General features: G+C 35.2%; 1 protein-coding gene and 1 non-coding gene across 9 annotated transcripts in view; one reads left to right on the forward strand and one right to left on the reverse strand.

The window, feature by feature from the left end:
- The window catches only part of ANKHD1 (ankyrin repeat and KH domain containing 1), a 109,555-nt gene that overhangs the window by 25,348 nt on the left and 69,203 nt on the right, over nucleotides 1–15,004 (forward strand). For all 8 annotated transcript variants that reach the window (XM_060415840.1, XM_012178613.4, XM_027970311.2 and 5 more), the window contains exons 2-6: nucleotides 2,602–2,755; nucleotides 10,969–11,125; nucleotides 11,854–12,001; nucleotides 12,762–12,909; nucleotides 14,482–14,715. In XM_060415840.1, coding sequence (XP_060271823.1) covers nucleotides 2,602–2,755; nucleotides 10,969–11,125; nucleotides 11,854–12,001; nucleotides 12,762–12,909; nucleotides 14,482–14,715 — 841 coding nt within the window. The remainder of the gene's footprint in view (nucleotides 1–2,601; nucleotides 2,756–10,968; nucleotides 11,126–11,853; nucleotides 12,002–12,761; nucleotides 12,910–14,481; nucleotides 14,716–15,004) is intronic.
- Nucleotides 5,674–5,780, reverse strand: LOC114115043 (U6 spliceosomal RNA). Its single transcript, XR_003589547.1, has one exon. It is a non-coding gene; the product is annotated as a U6 spliceosomal RNA (small nuclear RNA).

Genomic DNA, 15,004 nt, shown 5'->3' on the forward strand with positions numbered 1-15,004 from the left:
TTTTTAATTTCATTTCCTTACTCCCCACCTACATGTCTGACCACCTGTGCAATTCTGTGCAGCCTTCGAAGCCTAGCTCAGATTCTACTTTTGCAAAGTCTTCTTAGAGTACTGGGGCTGGAAGTGATTTCTGTCTCTTTAATACATATAGTTCTACCATTTATTTCCCTTGGAGGCCTTTTGTGACAGTTGTTGGTGTCTGACATTTCTTCTACCACATTTTTGTATTCTCATAGTAGTTTGTATAAAACAGGACTTCAGTAAATATTGGAGAATGAATGGGAGAAAATTGGAAATCCTTATTTTGGATTTTTAAAATGTTACATGATAGATGTAATCTGTATTTATCTTTGTAATATGTGTAATGGTGTATGAGACCAGTGCTTTTATAAAATAGGCATATTAGCATCTAAATACTGTTTTTAATAAATTTCAGAATTTGTAATGGTGGTTTTAATTATCCTTATAACTGCAGATGTATGTATCTAAAAATATGTAATAATTTCTTGTGCTTGCAACAAGCTCACTCTTGTATGAGCAGTTACCTTTCAAATCACTTGAAAACTGATAGTATACATTTATCTGTTGGCTTTGATCTAGAATGACATCTTTGTCTATAATTATGTATTAAAGAAGTTGTATAAAACACAGTACATGGCTCAGTGTTATTGGATATGATGTTAAAGATTTACTTTATTTAAAGCACATCATTGAATAATAAAATATATCAACATCATTTTAACTTTACTATCTTTATTAGGATATCTTTATTTGGTATCCTTTGTGAAAATTGATCACTAACTAGTCAAATATTCCAAATAATGTAATCAAAATACTGTGGTACTTTGTTTATGAATTTGTTAGGTAGTATCTATTGCTTAATGTCTAAGAGTCGCACGGCCTGTGTTTGAAAAGTGACTTTGCCATTTATTAGCCATGCAGCCTTGGAGAAGTACTTAACCTTTCTGTTCCTGTTTTTCAGTCTACAAGTATGTTAACCTGCCTGGTTAGACATTTACATATTATAGACGTATATAGGAATATAAATATGTATTCATGATTATATATACATGAGTACTCATATGATATTCTTTGCATACATATACATACATACTTTTTGCAAAATAAAGATTGTACTCTTAAATCTTGTGGTTTTCATTTAATTTTATGACTTGTGCCATTAAACATGCTTCAAAAATATTATTCTTAATGACTGCATAGTGGTCCATCCTGTGAATGTACAAAATGTACTTAACAAATCCCCTATTGTTTTTTTTCCTGTCATTTTTGGAATTAGTTAATACTGCAGTGAACATCCCTGCACATTTTTTTCTAGCATTCAGATAATTTTTTAAAGATGTAAGTGTTATTCGCTCAGTCGTGTCAGACTCTGTGATCCCATGGACTGCAGACCCCCAGGCTCCTCTGTCCATGGGATTTCCCAGGCAAGAATACTGGAGGGGCTTGCCGTTTGCTTTTTCGGAGTATCTTCCTGACCCAGGGATTGAACTCAGGTCTCCCGCATTGCGGGTGGATTCTTTTTTTTTTTTTGACTGTGCTGGGTCTTTGATGCTGTACAGGCTTTTCTCCAGTTGTGGTGAGCTGGGTCCACTTGCTGGTTGCCGCGGGCTCGGATTTCTCATTGTGGTGGCTTCTTTTGTTGTGGAGCACGGGTTCTAGAGCGCGCAGCTTCCATTGTTGTTGCTTGCATGTTCTAGAGCACCAGCTCTAGTTAGTTGTGGCGAAAGGGCTTAGTTGCTCTGCGGCATGTGGGATCTTCCCAGACCAGGGATTAAAGCCCTATTTCCAGCACTGGCAGGCAGATTCTATACCACTGAGCCACCAGGGAAGCCCAGGTAGATTCTTAGAGATTTCTTTAAATGAAATTACTGGATCAGAGAAGTGCTTTTTAAAGCATTTTGATTCATTTTTCCAAATTGCTTCCCAAAAAGGTTGTACATATTTTATTTGGTAAGAAAATTTAGAATTAATTTAAAATGATAGGATTACATGTTTATTTTTATGTTAACTTTACTTATGCTATTCATTCAACAAAGTTGTATTGAATAACTACCATATACAAGATATTCATAGGCTCAGAGGATAGAGCAGTGAACAAATGGCTATGATTCCTAACCTGATAAAGTTTTCCTGTCTAGAGTACTTAAGATATTTGACAGTGGATTAAATATTATTTTCTTTAGTGTAAGAGTCAGGATTGACTATATTGATTGGAAAAGAGGAGAAACTATACCTCAATGACCTGTTTATGCTATCTAGTCTTTTTACTATCTAGTCCTGTATATGTCTTCCTAGGGGCTGTGTTGATGTACTTGTTTCATTTTAAAAATGCTGCTTTTCAGGCTCTGTGGTGGGCACAGAAGATTCATTGCTCTCCAGGAAACTTGAAGCTGGTGTGTCTGAAGATAAGCAGATAGTCAGGAGGCTCCCTAAAAGTCCCTCCCCATAATCTCCTGTTTTTGCAGTAATTTATTTGGTTGTGTTTAAATTCCAAATCAGAAGTCCTATGACCTTCAATTATAGTATTCTAACTATATTAAGATCAGCTTTATGAATATTACATCTTTAATTCATAAACAGGTTGAATCTTTTATTTTGGACCAAGAAGATTTGGATAACCCAGTGCTTAAAACAACATCAGAGATATTCTTATCAAGCACTGCAGAAGGAGCAGACTTACGCACTGTGGATCCAGAGACACAGGCACGACTAGAAGCCTTGCTGGAAGCAGCAGGTACTTTCTTTTTTCTTTTCTCTTTCGACTCCAGAGAACTCCCTGGTGGTCATGGTTGGGACTCCACACTTCTACTGCCAAGGGCCCGGATTCCATTCCTGGTGGGGGATCCCATTCCTGGTGGGGGAACTAAGATCCTGTGAGCAGCAAGAAAAAAAAAAAAAGACTCCATCTCTATTCAAAGTTATACAAGATTATCACCAAATTATATACTATATAAAGTTTGAAGTCTGTAAAACGGTTTTTTTTTAATTTCCTAAAGAAGATTTTCACATTTTCTGTTTAAAAAATTCTTGCTTGAAAGTTCTCAATGAGTGATTTCTAGGCTCAGCACTAACTTTTTTTTAAAATTGAAGTATAGTTGATTTACAGTGTTATGTTAGTTTCAGGTATACAGCAAAGTGATTCAGTCTTATATATATATGTGTTCTTGTCCATTATGGTTTACTGCATGACACTGAATATAGTTCTCTGCTATACAAAAACACTAGCATTTTTAAAGTATTAGATAAGTAGCTAGTTATTAAGGAAAACTTATTACCAGTTATATTGTAAAATTAAAATGTATGAGGTAAATTGAATCCATCGAATTATGAGTCTTTTAGCTGATTTAGGGAACTGTGCATATGATTACTGACTTTAGTCTATAACTTAATTGTAGATTGCTTTTTTTTTACTTAGAAGACATTTAAATAAAAATCGAACACAAAATTGGACCAGAATTTACCAAACTGTCAATTTCTTGTTTTGAAGCAACAGAAAACTCTGTGATAAGCATGCTTTCTCAAAGTAATATATACTTCCATAATAAATAACTATTTTATATTCTAAAACCTTCTCACAATTTGCCTAACAAAATTTCCATCACACTGTAATAAAAGCCTTTCATTTCCTAAAATTGTTTTAAGAGGGAAGTTATCTTTTTCTAATCTTTGTATATTACTTTTGAGATATGTTTACTTTGTATGATATTCCCTTCTTTTATTGTTGTTCAGTTGCTCAGTTGTGTCTGACTCTTTGCGACCCCATGGACTGCAGCACTCTAGGCTTCCGTGTCCTTCACTGTCTCCTGGAGGTTGCTCAGACTCTTGTCCGCTGAGTCGATGATGCCATCCAATCTCATCCCTAGATTTATTTATTTAATGTAAATACATGTGTACATTACCCATGCATAAGAATTTAATCTAGAAGAATTGACAGGTGTTTTTTCCTTTTCTTTTGGCTCCAGTGTCTTTGTTGTGTCTCCTAGGCTCTTCATTGCTGCATAGGGGCTTCTGTCTTGTGAAACAAGGGCTCTAGAGTACCTGGGCTCAATAGTTGTGGTACCCTACATGTGGGATCTTAGTCCCCCCACCAGGGATCAAACTCTCATCTCCTGTGTTGTAAGGCAGATTCTTAACTGCTAGATCATCAGGAAAGTCCCTATCAAATGTTTTTTAAAATATACTTTGGAAGCCCTGTCTAAGTCAGTTGCTTAATGAATACTTTCTTTTTGTGCATTAGTATTTTCATTTGTTTTTTTGGACATTGCATGAGCCTGTAACATTTAAGAGGAATTTTTAGACTTATGTTTGTTTTCAATTATGAGAATGTGTTAAATATTACTAGACTTCTAAAGATAGATTTTTTCTTTATAAATATATTTAAAATTTTTTTTTATTTTTTAATGAAAGATAATTGCTTCACAGATTTTGTAAACATCAACATGAATCAGTCATAGGTATACATGTGTCCCCTCCCTCTTGAACCTCCCTCTCATTTCTCTCCCCATCCCACCCCTCTAGGTTGATATAGAGCCCCTGTTTGAATTCCCTGAGACATACAGCAAATTACCATTGGCTAAGTATTTTAAATATGGTAATATAAGTTTCCATGTTACTCTCTCCATGCATCCTACCCTCTCCTTCCTCCCCCAACCCTATGTCAATAAGTCTGTTCTCTATGTCTGTTTCTCCATTGCTGCCCTCCAAATAAATTCATCTGTACCATCTTTCTAGATTCCATATATATGTGTTAATATAAGACATTCATTTTTCTCTTCCTGACTTACTTCACTCTGTATAATAGGCTCTAGGTTCATCCACCTCGTTAGAACTGACTGAGATGTGTTCCTTTTCATGGCCAAGTAATATTCCACTGTGTATATGTACCACAACTTCTTTATCCATTTATCTGTCAATGGACATCTAGGTTGCTTCCATGTTCTCACTGTTGTACATAGTGCTTCAGTGAACACTGGGACACATGTTTCTTTTTCAATTTTGGTTTCCTCAGGGCATGCCTAGAAGTGGGATTGCTCAGTCATATGGTGGTTTTATCCCTAGTTTTTAAGGAATCTCCATACTGTCTTTCATAGTGGCTGAATCAATTTGCATTCCCACCAACGTTGCAAGAGGGTTCCCTTTTCTCCACACTCTCTCCAGCATTTATTATATGTAGACTTTTTGATGATGGCCATTCTGACCAGTGTGAGGTGATATCTCATTGTAATATTGATTTGCATTTCTCTAATAATGAGCGATGTTGAGCATCTTTTCATGTGTTTGTTAGCCATCTACCTGTGTATCTTCTTTGGAGAAATGTCTGTTGAGGTCTTTTTCCTACTTTTTGATTGGGTTGTTTTTTTTCTGGTATTGAGTTGTATGAGCTGCTCATATATTTTTGAAATCAATCCTTTATCAGTTGTTGCATTTGCTATTATTTTCTTTCAGTCTAAGGATGTCTTTTCACCTTGTTTATAGTTTCCTTTGCTGTACAGAAGCTTTTAAGTTTAATTAGGTCCCACTTGATGACTTTTGTTTTTATTTCCATTACTCTAGGAGGTGGGTCAGAGACTCTTGCTTTGATTTATATCATCAAATGTTCTGCCTGTGTTTTCCTCTAAGAGTTTTATAGTTTCTGGTCTTACATGTAGGTCTAAAATTATGAAATGCTTCATAAATTTGCATGTCATCCTTGCACAAGGGCCATGCTAATTTTTTTGGTATTGTTCCAATTTTAGTGTATGTGCTGCTGAAGTGAGCACTAAAGACAGAATTCTTGACACTATTTTAATTGAAAAAAAAAGTTGAGAATATTTTTTACTTTAAGCTCCTTTGAGAATTAAGGCCATTTCAAGAAGAATTTTTAAAAATTCTTTTCTAAATTATAAATGTAATATGTAATACAAAATCACATGGACCAGACACTTGTATAACTCAATGGAACTATGAGCCATGCTGTATAGGGTTACCCAAGACAGATGGGTCATGGTGGAGAGTTCTGACAAAATGTGTTCCACTGGAGAAGGGAATGGCAAACCACTTCAGTAGTCTTGCCTTGAGGACCTCATGAACAGTATGAAAAGGCAAAAATATAGAACTCCCCAGGTCGGTAGGTGCCCATTATGCTACTGGAGATCAGTGTAGAAATAACTCCAGAAAGAATGAAGAGATGGAGCCAGAGTAAAAACAACACCCAGTTGTGGATGTGACTGGTGATGGAAGCAAGTTCTGATGCTGTAAAGAGCAATATTGCATAGGAACCTGGAATGTTAGGTCCATGAATCAAGGTAAATTGGAAGTGATCAAACAGGAGATGGCAAGAGTGAACATTGACATTTTAGGAATCAGAGAACTAAAATGGACTGGAACGGGTGAATTTAACTCAGATGACCATTATATCTACTACTGTGGTCAAGAACCCCTTAGAAGAATTAGAGTAGCCATCATAGTCCAAAAAAGAGTCCAAAATGTAGTACTTGGATGCAATCTCAAAAACGACACAATGATCTCTGTTAGTTTCCAAGGCAAACCATTCAGTATCACGGTAATCCACGTCTATACCCCAACCAGTAACACTGAAGAAGCTGAAGTTGAATGGTTCTATGAAGACCTACAAGATGTTCTAGAACTCACACCCAAAAAAGATGTCCTTTTCTTTATAGGGGACTGGAATGCAAAAGTAGGAAGTCAAGAAACACCTGGAGTAACAGGCATATTTGGCTTTGGAGTACAGAATGAAGTAGGAAAAAGGCTAATAGAGTTTTGCCAAGAGAACGCACTGGTCATAGCAAACACCCTCTTCCTACAACACAAGAGAAGACTCTACACATGGACATCATCAGATGGTCAATACCGAAATCAGATTGATTGTATTCTTTGTAGCCAAAGATGGAGAAGCTCTATACAGTCAGCAAAAACAAGACTGGGAGCTAGCTGACTGTGGCTCAGATCATGAACTCTTTATTGCCCAATTCAGACTTAAATTGAAGAAAGTAGGGAAAACCACGAGACCATTCAGGTTTGACCTAAATCAAATCCCTAATGATTATACAGTGGAAGTGAGAAATAGATTTAAGGGACTAGATCTTATAGACAGAGTGCCTGATGAACTATGGACAGAGGTTCGTGACATTGTACAGGAGACAGGGATCAAGACCATCCCCAAGAAAAAGAAATGCAGAAAAGCAAAGTGTCTATCTTAGGAGGCCTTACCAATAGCCGTGAAAAGAAGAGAAGTGAAATACAAAGTATCTTAAGGAAAGATATACCCATTTGAATGCAGAGTTCCAAAGAATAGCAAGGAGAGATAGGAAAGCCTTCCTCAGTGATCAGTGCAAAGAAATAGAGGAAAACAATAGAATGGGAAAGACTAGAGATCTCTTCAAGAAAATTAGAGATACTAATGGAACATTTCATACAAAGATGGGCTCAATAAAGGGCAGAAATGGTATGGACCTAACAGAAGCAGAAGATATTAAGAAGAGATGGCAAGAATACACAGAAAAACTGTACAAAAAAGATGTTCATGACCCAGATAATCATGATGGTGTGACCATTCATCTAGAGCCAGACATCCTGAAATGTGAAGTCAAGTGGGCCTTAGAAAGCATCACTACGAACAAACCTAGTGGAGGTGATGGAATTCCAGTTGAGCTATTTCAAATCCTAAAAGATGATGCTGTGACAGTGCTGCACTCAATATGCCAGCAAATTTGGAAAACTCGGCAGTGGCCACAGGACTGGAAAAGGTCAGTTTTCATTCCAGTCCCAAAGAAAGGCAATGCCAAAGAATGCTCAAACTACCTCACAATTGCCCTCATCTCACAGGCTAGTAAAGTAATGCTCAAAATTCTCCAAGCCAGGTTTCAGCAATACGTGAACCGTGAACTTCCAGGTGGAACCAGAGATCAAATTGCTAATGTCCTCTGGATCATCGAAAAAGCAAGAGAGTTCCAGAAAAACATCTATTTCTGCTTTATTGACTATGCCAAAGCCTTTGACTGTGTGGATCACAATAAACCATGGGAGATTCTGAAAGAGATGGGAATACCAGACAACCTGACCTGCCTCTTGAGAAATCTGTATGCAGGTGAGGAAGCAACAGTTAGAGCTGGACATGGAATAACAGACTGATTCCAAATAGGAAAAGGAGTACGTCAAGGCTGTATATTGTCACCCTGCTTATTTAACTTATATGCAGAGTACATCATGAGAAATGCTGGGCTGGAAGAAGCACAAGCTGGAATCAAGATTGTTGAGAGAAATGTCAGTAACCTCAGATATGCAGATGACACCACCCTTATGGCAGAAAGTGAAGAACTAAAGAGAATCTTTGATGAAAGAGGAGAGTGAAAATTGTGGCTTAAAGCTCAACATTCAGAAAACGAAGATCATGGCATCCGGTCCCATCACTTCATGGGAAATAGATGGGGAAACAGTGGAAACAGTGTCAGACTTTATTTTTCTGGGCTCCAAAATCACTGCAGATGGTGATTGCAGCCATGAAATTAAAAGATATTCCTTGGAAGGAAAATTATGACCAATCTAGACAGCATATTGAAAAGCAGAGACATTCCTTTGCCAACAAAGGTCCATCTAGTCAAGGCTATGGTTTTGCCAGTGGTCATGTATGGATGTGAAAGTTGGACTGTGAAGAAAGCTGAGTGCCGAAGAATTGATGCTTTTGAACTGTGTTGTTGGAGAAGACTCTTGAGAGTCCCTTGGACTGCAAGGAGATCCAACCAGTCCATCCTAAGGGAAATCAGTCCTGAATATTCATTGGAAGGACTGAGGTTGAAGCTGAAACTCTTAATACTTTGGCCACCTGATGTGAAGAGCTAAGTTATTCGAAAAGACCCTGATGCTGGGAAAGATTGAAGGCAGGAGGAGAAGGGGAAGACAAAGGATGAGGTGGTTGGATGGCATCACCAACTCAATGGACATGAGTTTGAGTAAAGTCTGGCAGTTGGTGATGGGCAGGGAGGCCTGGCATGCTGCATGGGGTTGCAAAGAGTAGGACACGACTGAACAACTGAACTGACTGAAAACAGAATGAGATGTATTAATTTGATTGAAAAGTTTTATATATACTTGTCAGTATTTACATATACTTTCAGACTTTTACTTGTAGTTTTATAAATATACATGTATATTTGAATATACATTTTTTTTTTAAGTTAAATAGGTTCATATTAACAAATTATAATTTTCCTTTTTTCACTTTCCTTTTTTGGACTTCCCTGTTGGCTCAGATGGTAAAGTGTCTGCCTACAATGCAGGAGACCCGGATTTGACCCCTGGGTCAGTAAGATCCCCTGGAGAAGGAAATGGCAACCCACTCCAGTATTCTTGCCTGGAAAATCCCGTGGACGGAGGAGCCTGGTAGGCTATAGTCCATGGGGTCACAAATAGTCAGACACGGCTGAGTGACTTCACTTTTTTTCAGTTAATTTATTGTGTTCATCCTTCTATAACATGATATGTTGATATTTTTAGGGTATTTCCAATTTTTTTATATCACAAATACTTCTATAGTTTATATCCATATATATCTATAACTTTTCTTGCTTGTGCAAGTATCTTCATAGGACACAGTTTTAGAAAGTGATACTGCTAGGTCAGAGGATATTTTTGCATTCAAAATTTTGATAACATTTATCAATAGAAATGTCAACTTTATGTCAGTATACCCTCCTATCAGCTGTTTGAAAGGGCCTCACACCTTTGTTCTCTTGGTCAATTTCATAGTTTGTGTTCAGTAGTTCTTTATAAATGATGTAAATTAATTGTGTTTATTTTCCAGGTTTTATTTCACCTTAATTTTATTTATGGTGCCTTTAATTATATAGAAATTTTTATTGAAAATAAACATGTTTAATATCACATTTACTAACTTTTTACTTTATAGCTTTCATGATTTGGTCTCATGCTTAGAAAATCCTCCTTAACATCAGCAATAGAAGAATACCTACATAGTATAATAGTACTTTTCAGATTTCATTTAAGTCTACCAGGTTTTTATTTTTGTCAATGGTATGAATTTGAGATCTTACATAATTTTCAAATAGCCAACTTCTGAACAGTGTTTAGGAAATAAGCTCTCTTATTTCCATTGATTTGAAGTGTCACCTTTGTCATATATTGAGTTCACAAATAATCCAGGATCTTGGGGGCTCTATTATATATCCTTGATAGAATTATTTTTCTGTGCAGGTGTCATTCTATCATACTGTTTTAATTGGAGAGCATCACAATGTCTTATTTTTTCTCTTATTGTGCAGTTTTTCCCTTTTTTTCTATAAGTTTTTATTGGCTATTTTCCTCTCATTTTCAGCAATAACAGGTGGTGATATTATCAACAAAATTTTCTGTTACTGACTCCTCACTGAATCTAGAGAAAAAGATTTATTGGCAGCCTAGAGCAACCAGATTGTGAGCTCTGTAAGGACATGAGCTAGGTTTCAATCCTTTCTGTCTGGTACATTTAAAAGCACATAATAAATGTAAAATATGATAATTTATTTTAATTTACCATGTTTACCCAGAAAATGGTTCTAGGTGGCTATTCAATCAAAGGAAGAAACTGTTGGATTGTTTGTTGTAATATCGAAGAATATCTCCTTCATTACTACTAAAAATATTAATAGATAGTTAGGATGTTATACTTTAGATATGATGTTGTAATTATACTTTGATAGAAATCTCATCCATTTTTTTACAGTAAGCATTAAGTTATATTTGGAGTTAGGTAGAGGACAAATTAGTGTTATGTGAATTGTAAAGATGAAAAGACTAAAACATAGGTAGTTATGAATGGCCTTTTGGCGTTAGTGGCAAAATTGAAATTGTCAGCCTTACACATGAATTTTGCCCTAGATAATAGTGTTTAGAAATGTAATTACAATTTATGCTTCTTCTTTCCCTGCACCATCTAATTGATGCACACTGAAGGAATTGGCAAATTGTCAACTGCTGATGGTAAAGCCTTTGCAGATCCTGAGGTACTCCGAAGACTGACATCCTCAGTAAGTTGTGCGCTGGATGAAGCTGCCGCTGCACTGACACGGATGAGGGCGGAAAACAGTCACAATGCAGGACAAGTTGACACGTATGTGTTTAATGACTTCTGCTGAGTATTCAATTCTGTATCTGATTTTCATTTCTAATGAAGTTACTTACTCCAAAGGTTATAGTTGAAACTCTAAACTGACAGCCTGAGTAATAATAAATGAAATGGATTGCTAATGCAGTAATCTAGGTCCTTGCTACTCAAATATGGTGCTTGGAACTAGCAGCATCAGCATAACCTGAGAACTTATTAGAAATGTAGAATTTCAGACCCCACTTGGATCTACTGAATCAGAATCTACATTTTAACAAGGAACATGGGATGTTTGTATGCACATTAAAGTTAGAGACTCACAGATTTTGTTAGTCATTCTGCAATAAAAATTTTATTCAGATTTTCATCTTTTATTACCTCTACTCACCTCACTATTACCGAGTAAAATTTTAAATTTAAAATAAATATGTCTTTGGGAATCATAACATTAGTTTAAAAACTTGTGCATCTAATGCTTTATACAGTTTATTTAAAACTTAATATGACATGACAATATGTTAGGACATTTTGAAAGATAAAAATGACAGCTGTTTTCACATTTACTTATTGCTTTCTAGCTCGGTCCACATACATGAAAAATTAGTATGCAAATAAGTGTTCAAATAACTTTTTTCTTATAATATCAGCATTTTTCTTTGTATGACTAACTGTATATATTTAATACAACTCATTATCATAGGACCTTGAGTTTCTCTGTGTTGGTTTGTTTTCAGTCGCAGTCTGGCAGAAGCTTGTTCTGATGGGGATGTGAATGCTGTTCGTAAACTGCTAGATGAAGGCAGAAGTGTAAATGAACATACTGAAGAAGGAGAAAGCCTGCTGTGTTTGGCTTGTTCAGCTGGGTATTATGAATTAGCACAAGTAAGCAGAAGTAATTTTTAGTGATCAGAATTGTGGAAGATTTTGATGTTTTATTTATTTTTATCATTAATAAAAAATCATTATTAGAGACCAGGGTCTTTCCTTTTTGGCAGTAGGCTAAATAGAAACTGATACATAATTAATTTTTGTTTTCTGTGCATGCAACTTGGCATGGTCCATTTTTTCTGCCGCTTTCAAAAATAGTCCTAATGAATGAGAGACACATAGGGTAAAAAAGGAAAGGAAAATAAACCACAGAGAGATCATATTAATAATAGTAAATTTTAAACTTGCCATTAGAAATAATATACAATTATAATGAAAAATGTTGATTTACTTTCATTCCATCTGGATTATCCCAATTCTTTTTAGTTTTTTTTTTTTTTTCTGTTAGAGCAATATTGGGAAATAGCCATGTGTTTACTAGTTAGTTTTTGTGTTGTGACTAGGTTTGCTGTTACCTTGCTAGATAATCCTAAGCATAATACAATTTTTTTGACAGTAGCAGTTAAATTTTATAATTGGATGGTTATATGATTACCTATTTTACTTAAATATAATATGTAATGGTATTGTAAAATATAAAGTCTAACCAATGTTTTGAGCAGTGAACACTAGCATATTTTCCCCGAAGGTGATTATTTTTATTTTTACTTGTCTCTATTCTAAAAGAGTACCTTCCCAGATTCAGTATATTACCTAGAGTACTATTAATTGTAAGAATTGACATTTTCTCTCCGTGTGCCTATGTGTTTTAAAGGTATTGCTTGCTATGCATGCTAATGTTGAAGACAGAGGGAATAAAGGAGATATAACTCCCCTGATGGCAGCATCCAGTGGAGGTTATTTAGATATTGTGAAATTGTTACTTCTTCATGATGCAGATGTCAACTCACAGTCTGCAACAGGTATGTTGAAAGTGATGAGTTCATTTGAAGAAAATAAATTGATATGAGTAGCTATAACCTGAGAGATAAAAAATTTGATTCCTAGGGATAGTTGGTTGTAAATATACAGAAAAATCGTAGCCATTGTTTAGAATCTCTGAGTAAAATATAGATTAATTTGTTATCTTCAGAAGTCTTTGAAATACTCTTACATTCTGTTTGATCAGGATTGACAGTTTTTCTTCTGGGGACAATTTCTTTGCCACAATGATATATAATGTTTAAAGAGACAAATTTATGAACTGTATCTTTCACAATTCTTTGTCTCATTTAAATACCAACTACCTTGTATATATTAACCTGAGAGTCAAAACCTTATAGAGTTTTTATGTCAAGTGTACAGAATGCATTTACTAATAAGGTATTTTCCTGGCAACATGAAAGCTACTCTAGTAAGGTTCTTTATAACTCTTGGTCATATGTCTTGAGTTACAGTAAATATGCATTTAGTAATGAGATTCCTAAATCTCAAGCAAGCACATGGTTTAAAAAACAGTTTCAATAATGAAAGCATATCAGTGTTCCATTAAGTGACATTTGAGTATATGTTAGCATACTTAAATAAATGTTAAATGCAACTTGCTGCTTGCTACTAAGTCACTTCAGTAATGTCCGACTCTGTGCGACCCCATATACGGCAGCCCACCAGGCTCCCCAGTCCCTGGGATTCTCCAGGCAAGGACACTGGAGTGGGTTGCCATTTCCTTCTCCAATGCAACCTAATTTATTTTTAAATGACCAGGGCTTCTTAGAAGGGATTGTAGGTCACTTTGCTGACAACTTTGCCATGGTTGTAGTAAAAGTAATATCCTTAATGTCTGAGACTGTTAAAACAGTTGAATTCTGAACAACTTTGGCTTTGAAATGATAGTTTTCTTGCTGAACCTTTAAAACAGTGTTCTTCAGTGTCATACTATTGGGTAGTTAAACCATTTCCCTACTCCCTTTAATAATAAAAGTCCTTAAAACAAATCAAGAAAGAAATAAGTGGCAGATCAAAGACTAATGACCTTTTAAATAAATTTTTATTTTGAAGGAGTTAAGCTGAGGGAGATTTATTTTTGTCTCCTTGGGTCTTATAAATGTAGGCTAAACATATATTTCAGAAAGAAAATGTATGTAGAACAATGAATTGTCTTATGAATAAATGTAAAAGATAAAGGAAGTAAAAGAAAATTAAGAAATGAATACACGTAGAAAATGTTAAGTGTTTCTAAGTTGTATAGTGTAAGAAAAAATAATACTTTGAGTAATGTATTAGAATATTTTATTTTAAAATATATTGAAGTAATTTTTCAAGATGACAATCTTATTTTACAAGCTAAGGAAATATGAAGAGAGGTAAATTGGCCCATTTTTAATAAACCTTTTAATTAGTGATAAAATTCAGATGATGCTTCTAACCAACACAATGAAAAGCTTGAGATAATAATTCTAGTGGTTTATGTAAGGTAACTGAAGTAATAGAACTAGAGTAGTAGTATAATAGGAATTGTATCAGTTTTATCATAATTTTTAATTTCTTTTTGTTAGGCAACACTGCATTAACTTATGCCTGTGCTGGAGGATTTGTTGATATTGTGAAAGTGCTACTTAATGAAGGCGCAAATATAGAAGATCATAATGAAAATGGACACACCCCCTTAATGGAAGCAGCCAGTGCAGGTCATGTGGAAGTTGCAAGAGTTCTTCTAGATCATGGGGCAGGCATCAACACTCACTCTAATGAATTCAAAGAAAGTGCTCTTACACTTGCATGCTACAAAGGTACTCTATAAATGTATATGTGTTTATAGAGTTTTTTATAGTAACTTCGAATATTTAAATATTTGGATACTGTGTATGAGTTAATTTTTTATTGTTTATACTTTCCTTGTGCTATATAATTATCTAGCTTCTAAGACATTATATAGAAAGTCCATTTTAGCCTGTATTTCCTATAGTATAGTTTCATAGTATATGTTTTCTTATTATTTTAATTCAAAATTTACTCAACTAGCTGTAAAGTCAACCAGAATTCTTAGCACAGACCTAGAGGGTTTCCATTCTTTAATAA

The sequence above is a fragment of the Ovis aries genome, chromosome 5 (assembly GCF_016772045.2).
Source record: "Ovis aries strain OAR_USU_Benz2616 breed Rambouillet chromosome 5, ARS-UI_Ramb_v3.0, whole genome shotgun sequence".
NCBI lineage: Eukaryota > Metazoa > Chordata > Mammalia > Artiodactyla > Bovidae > Ovis > Ovis aries.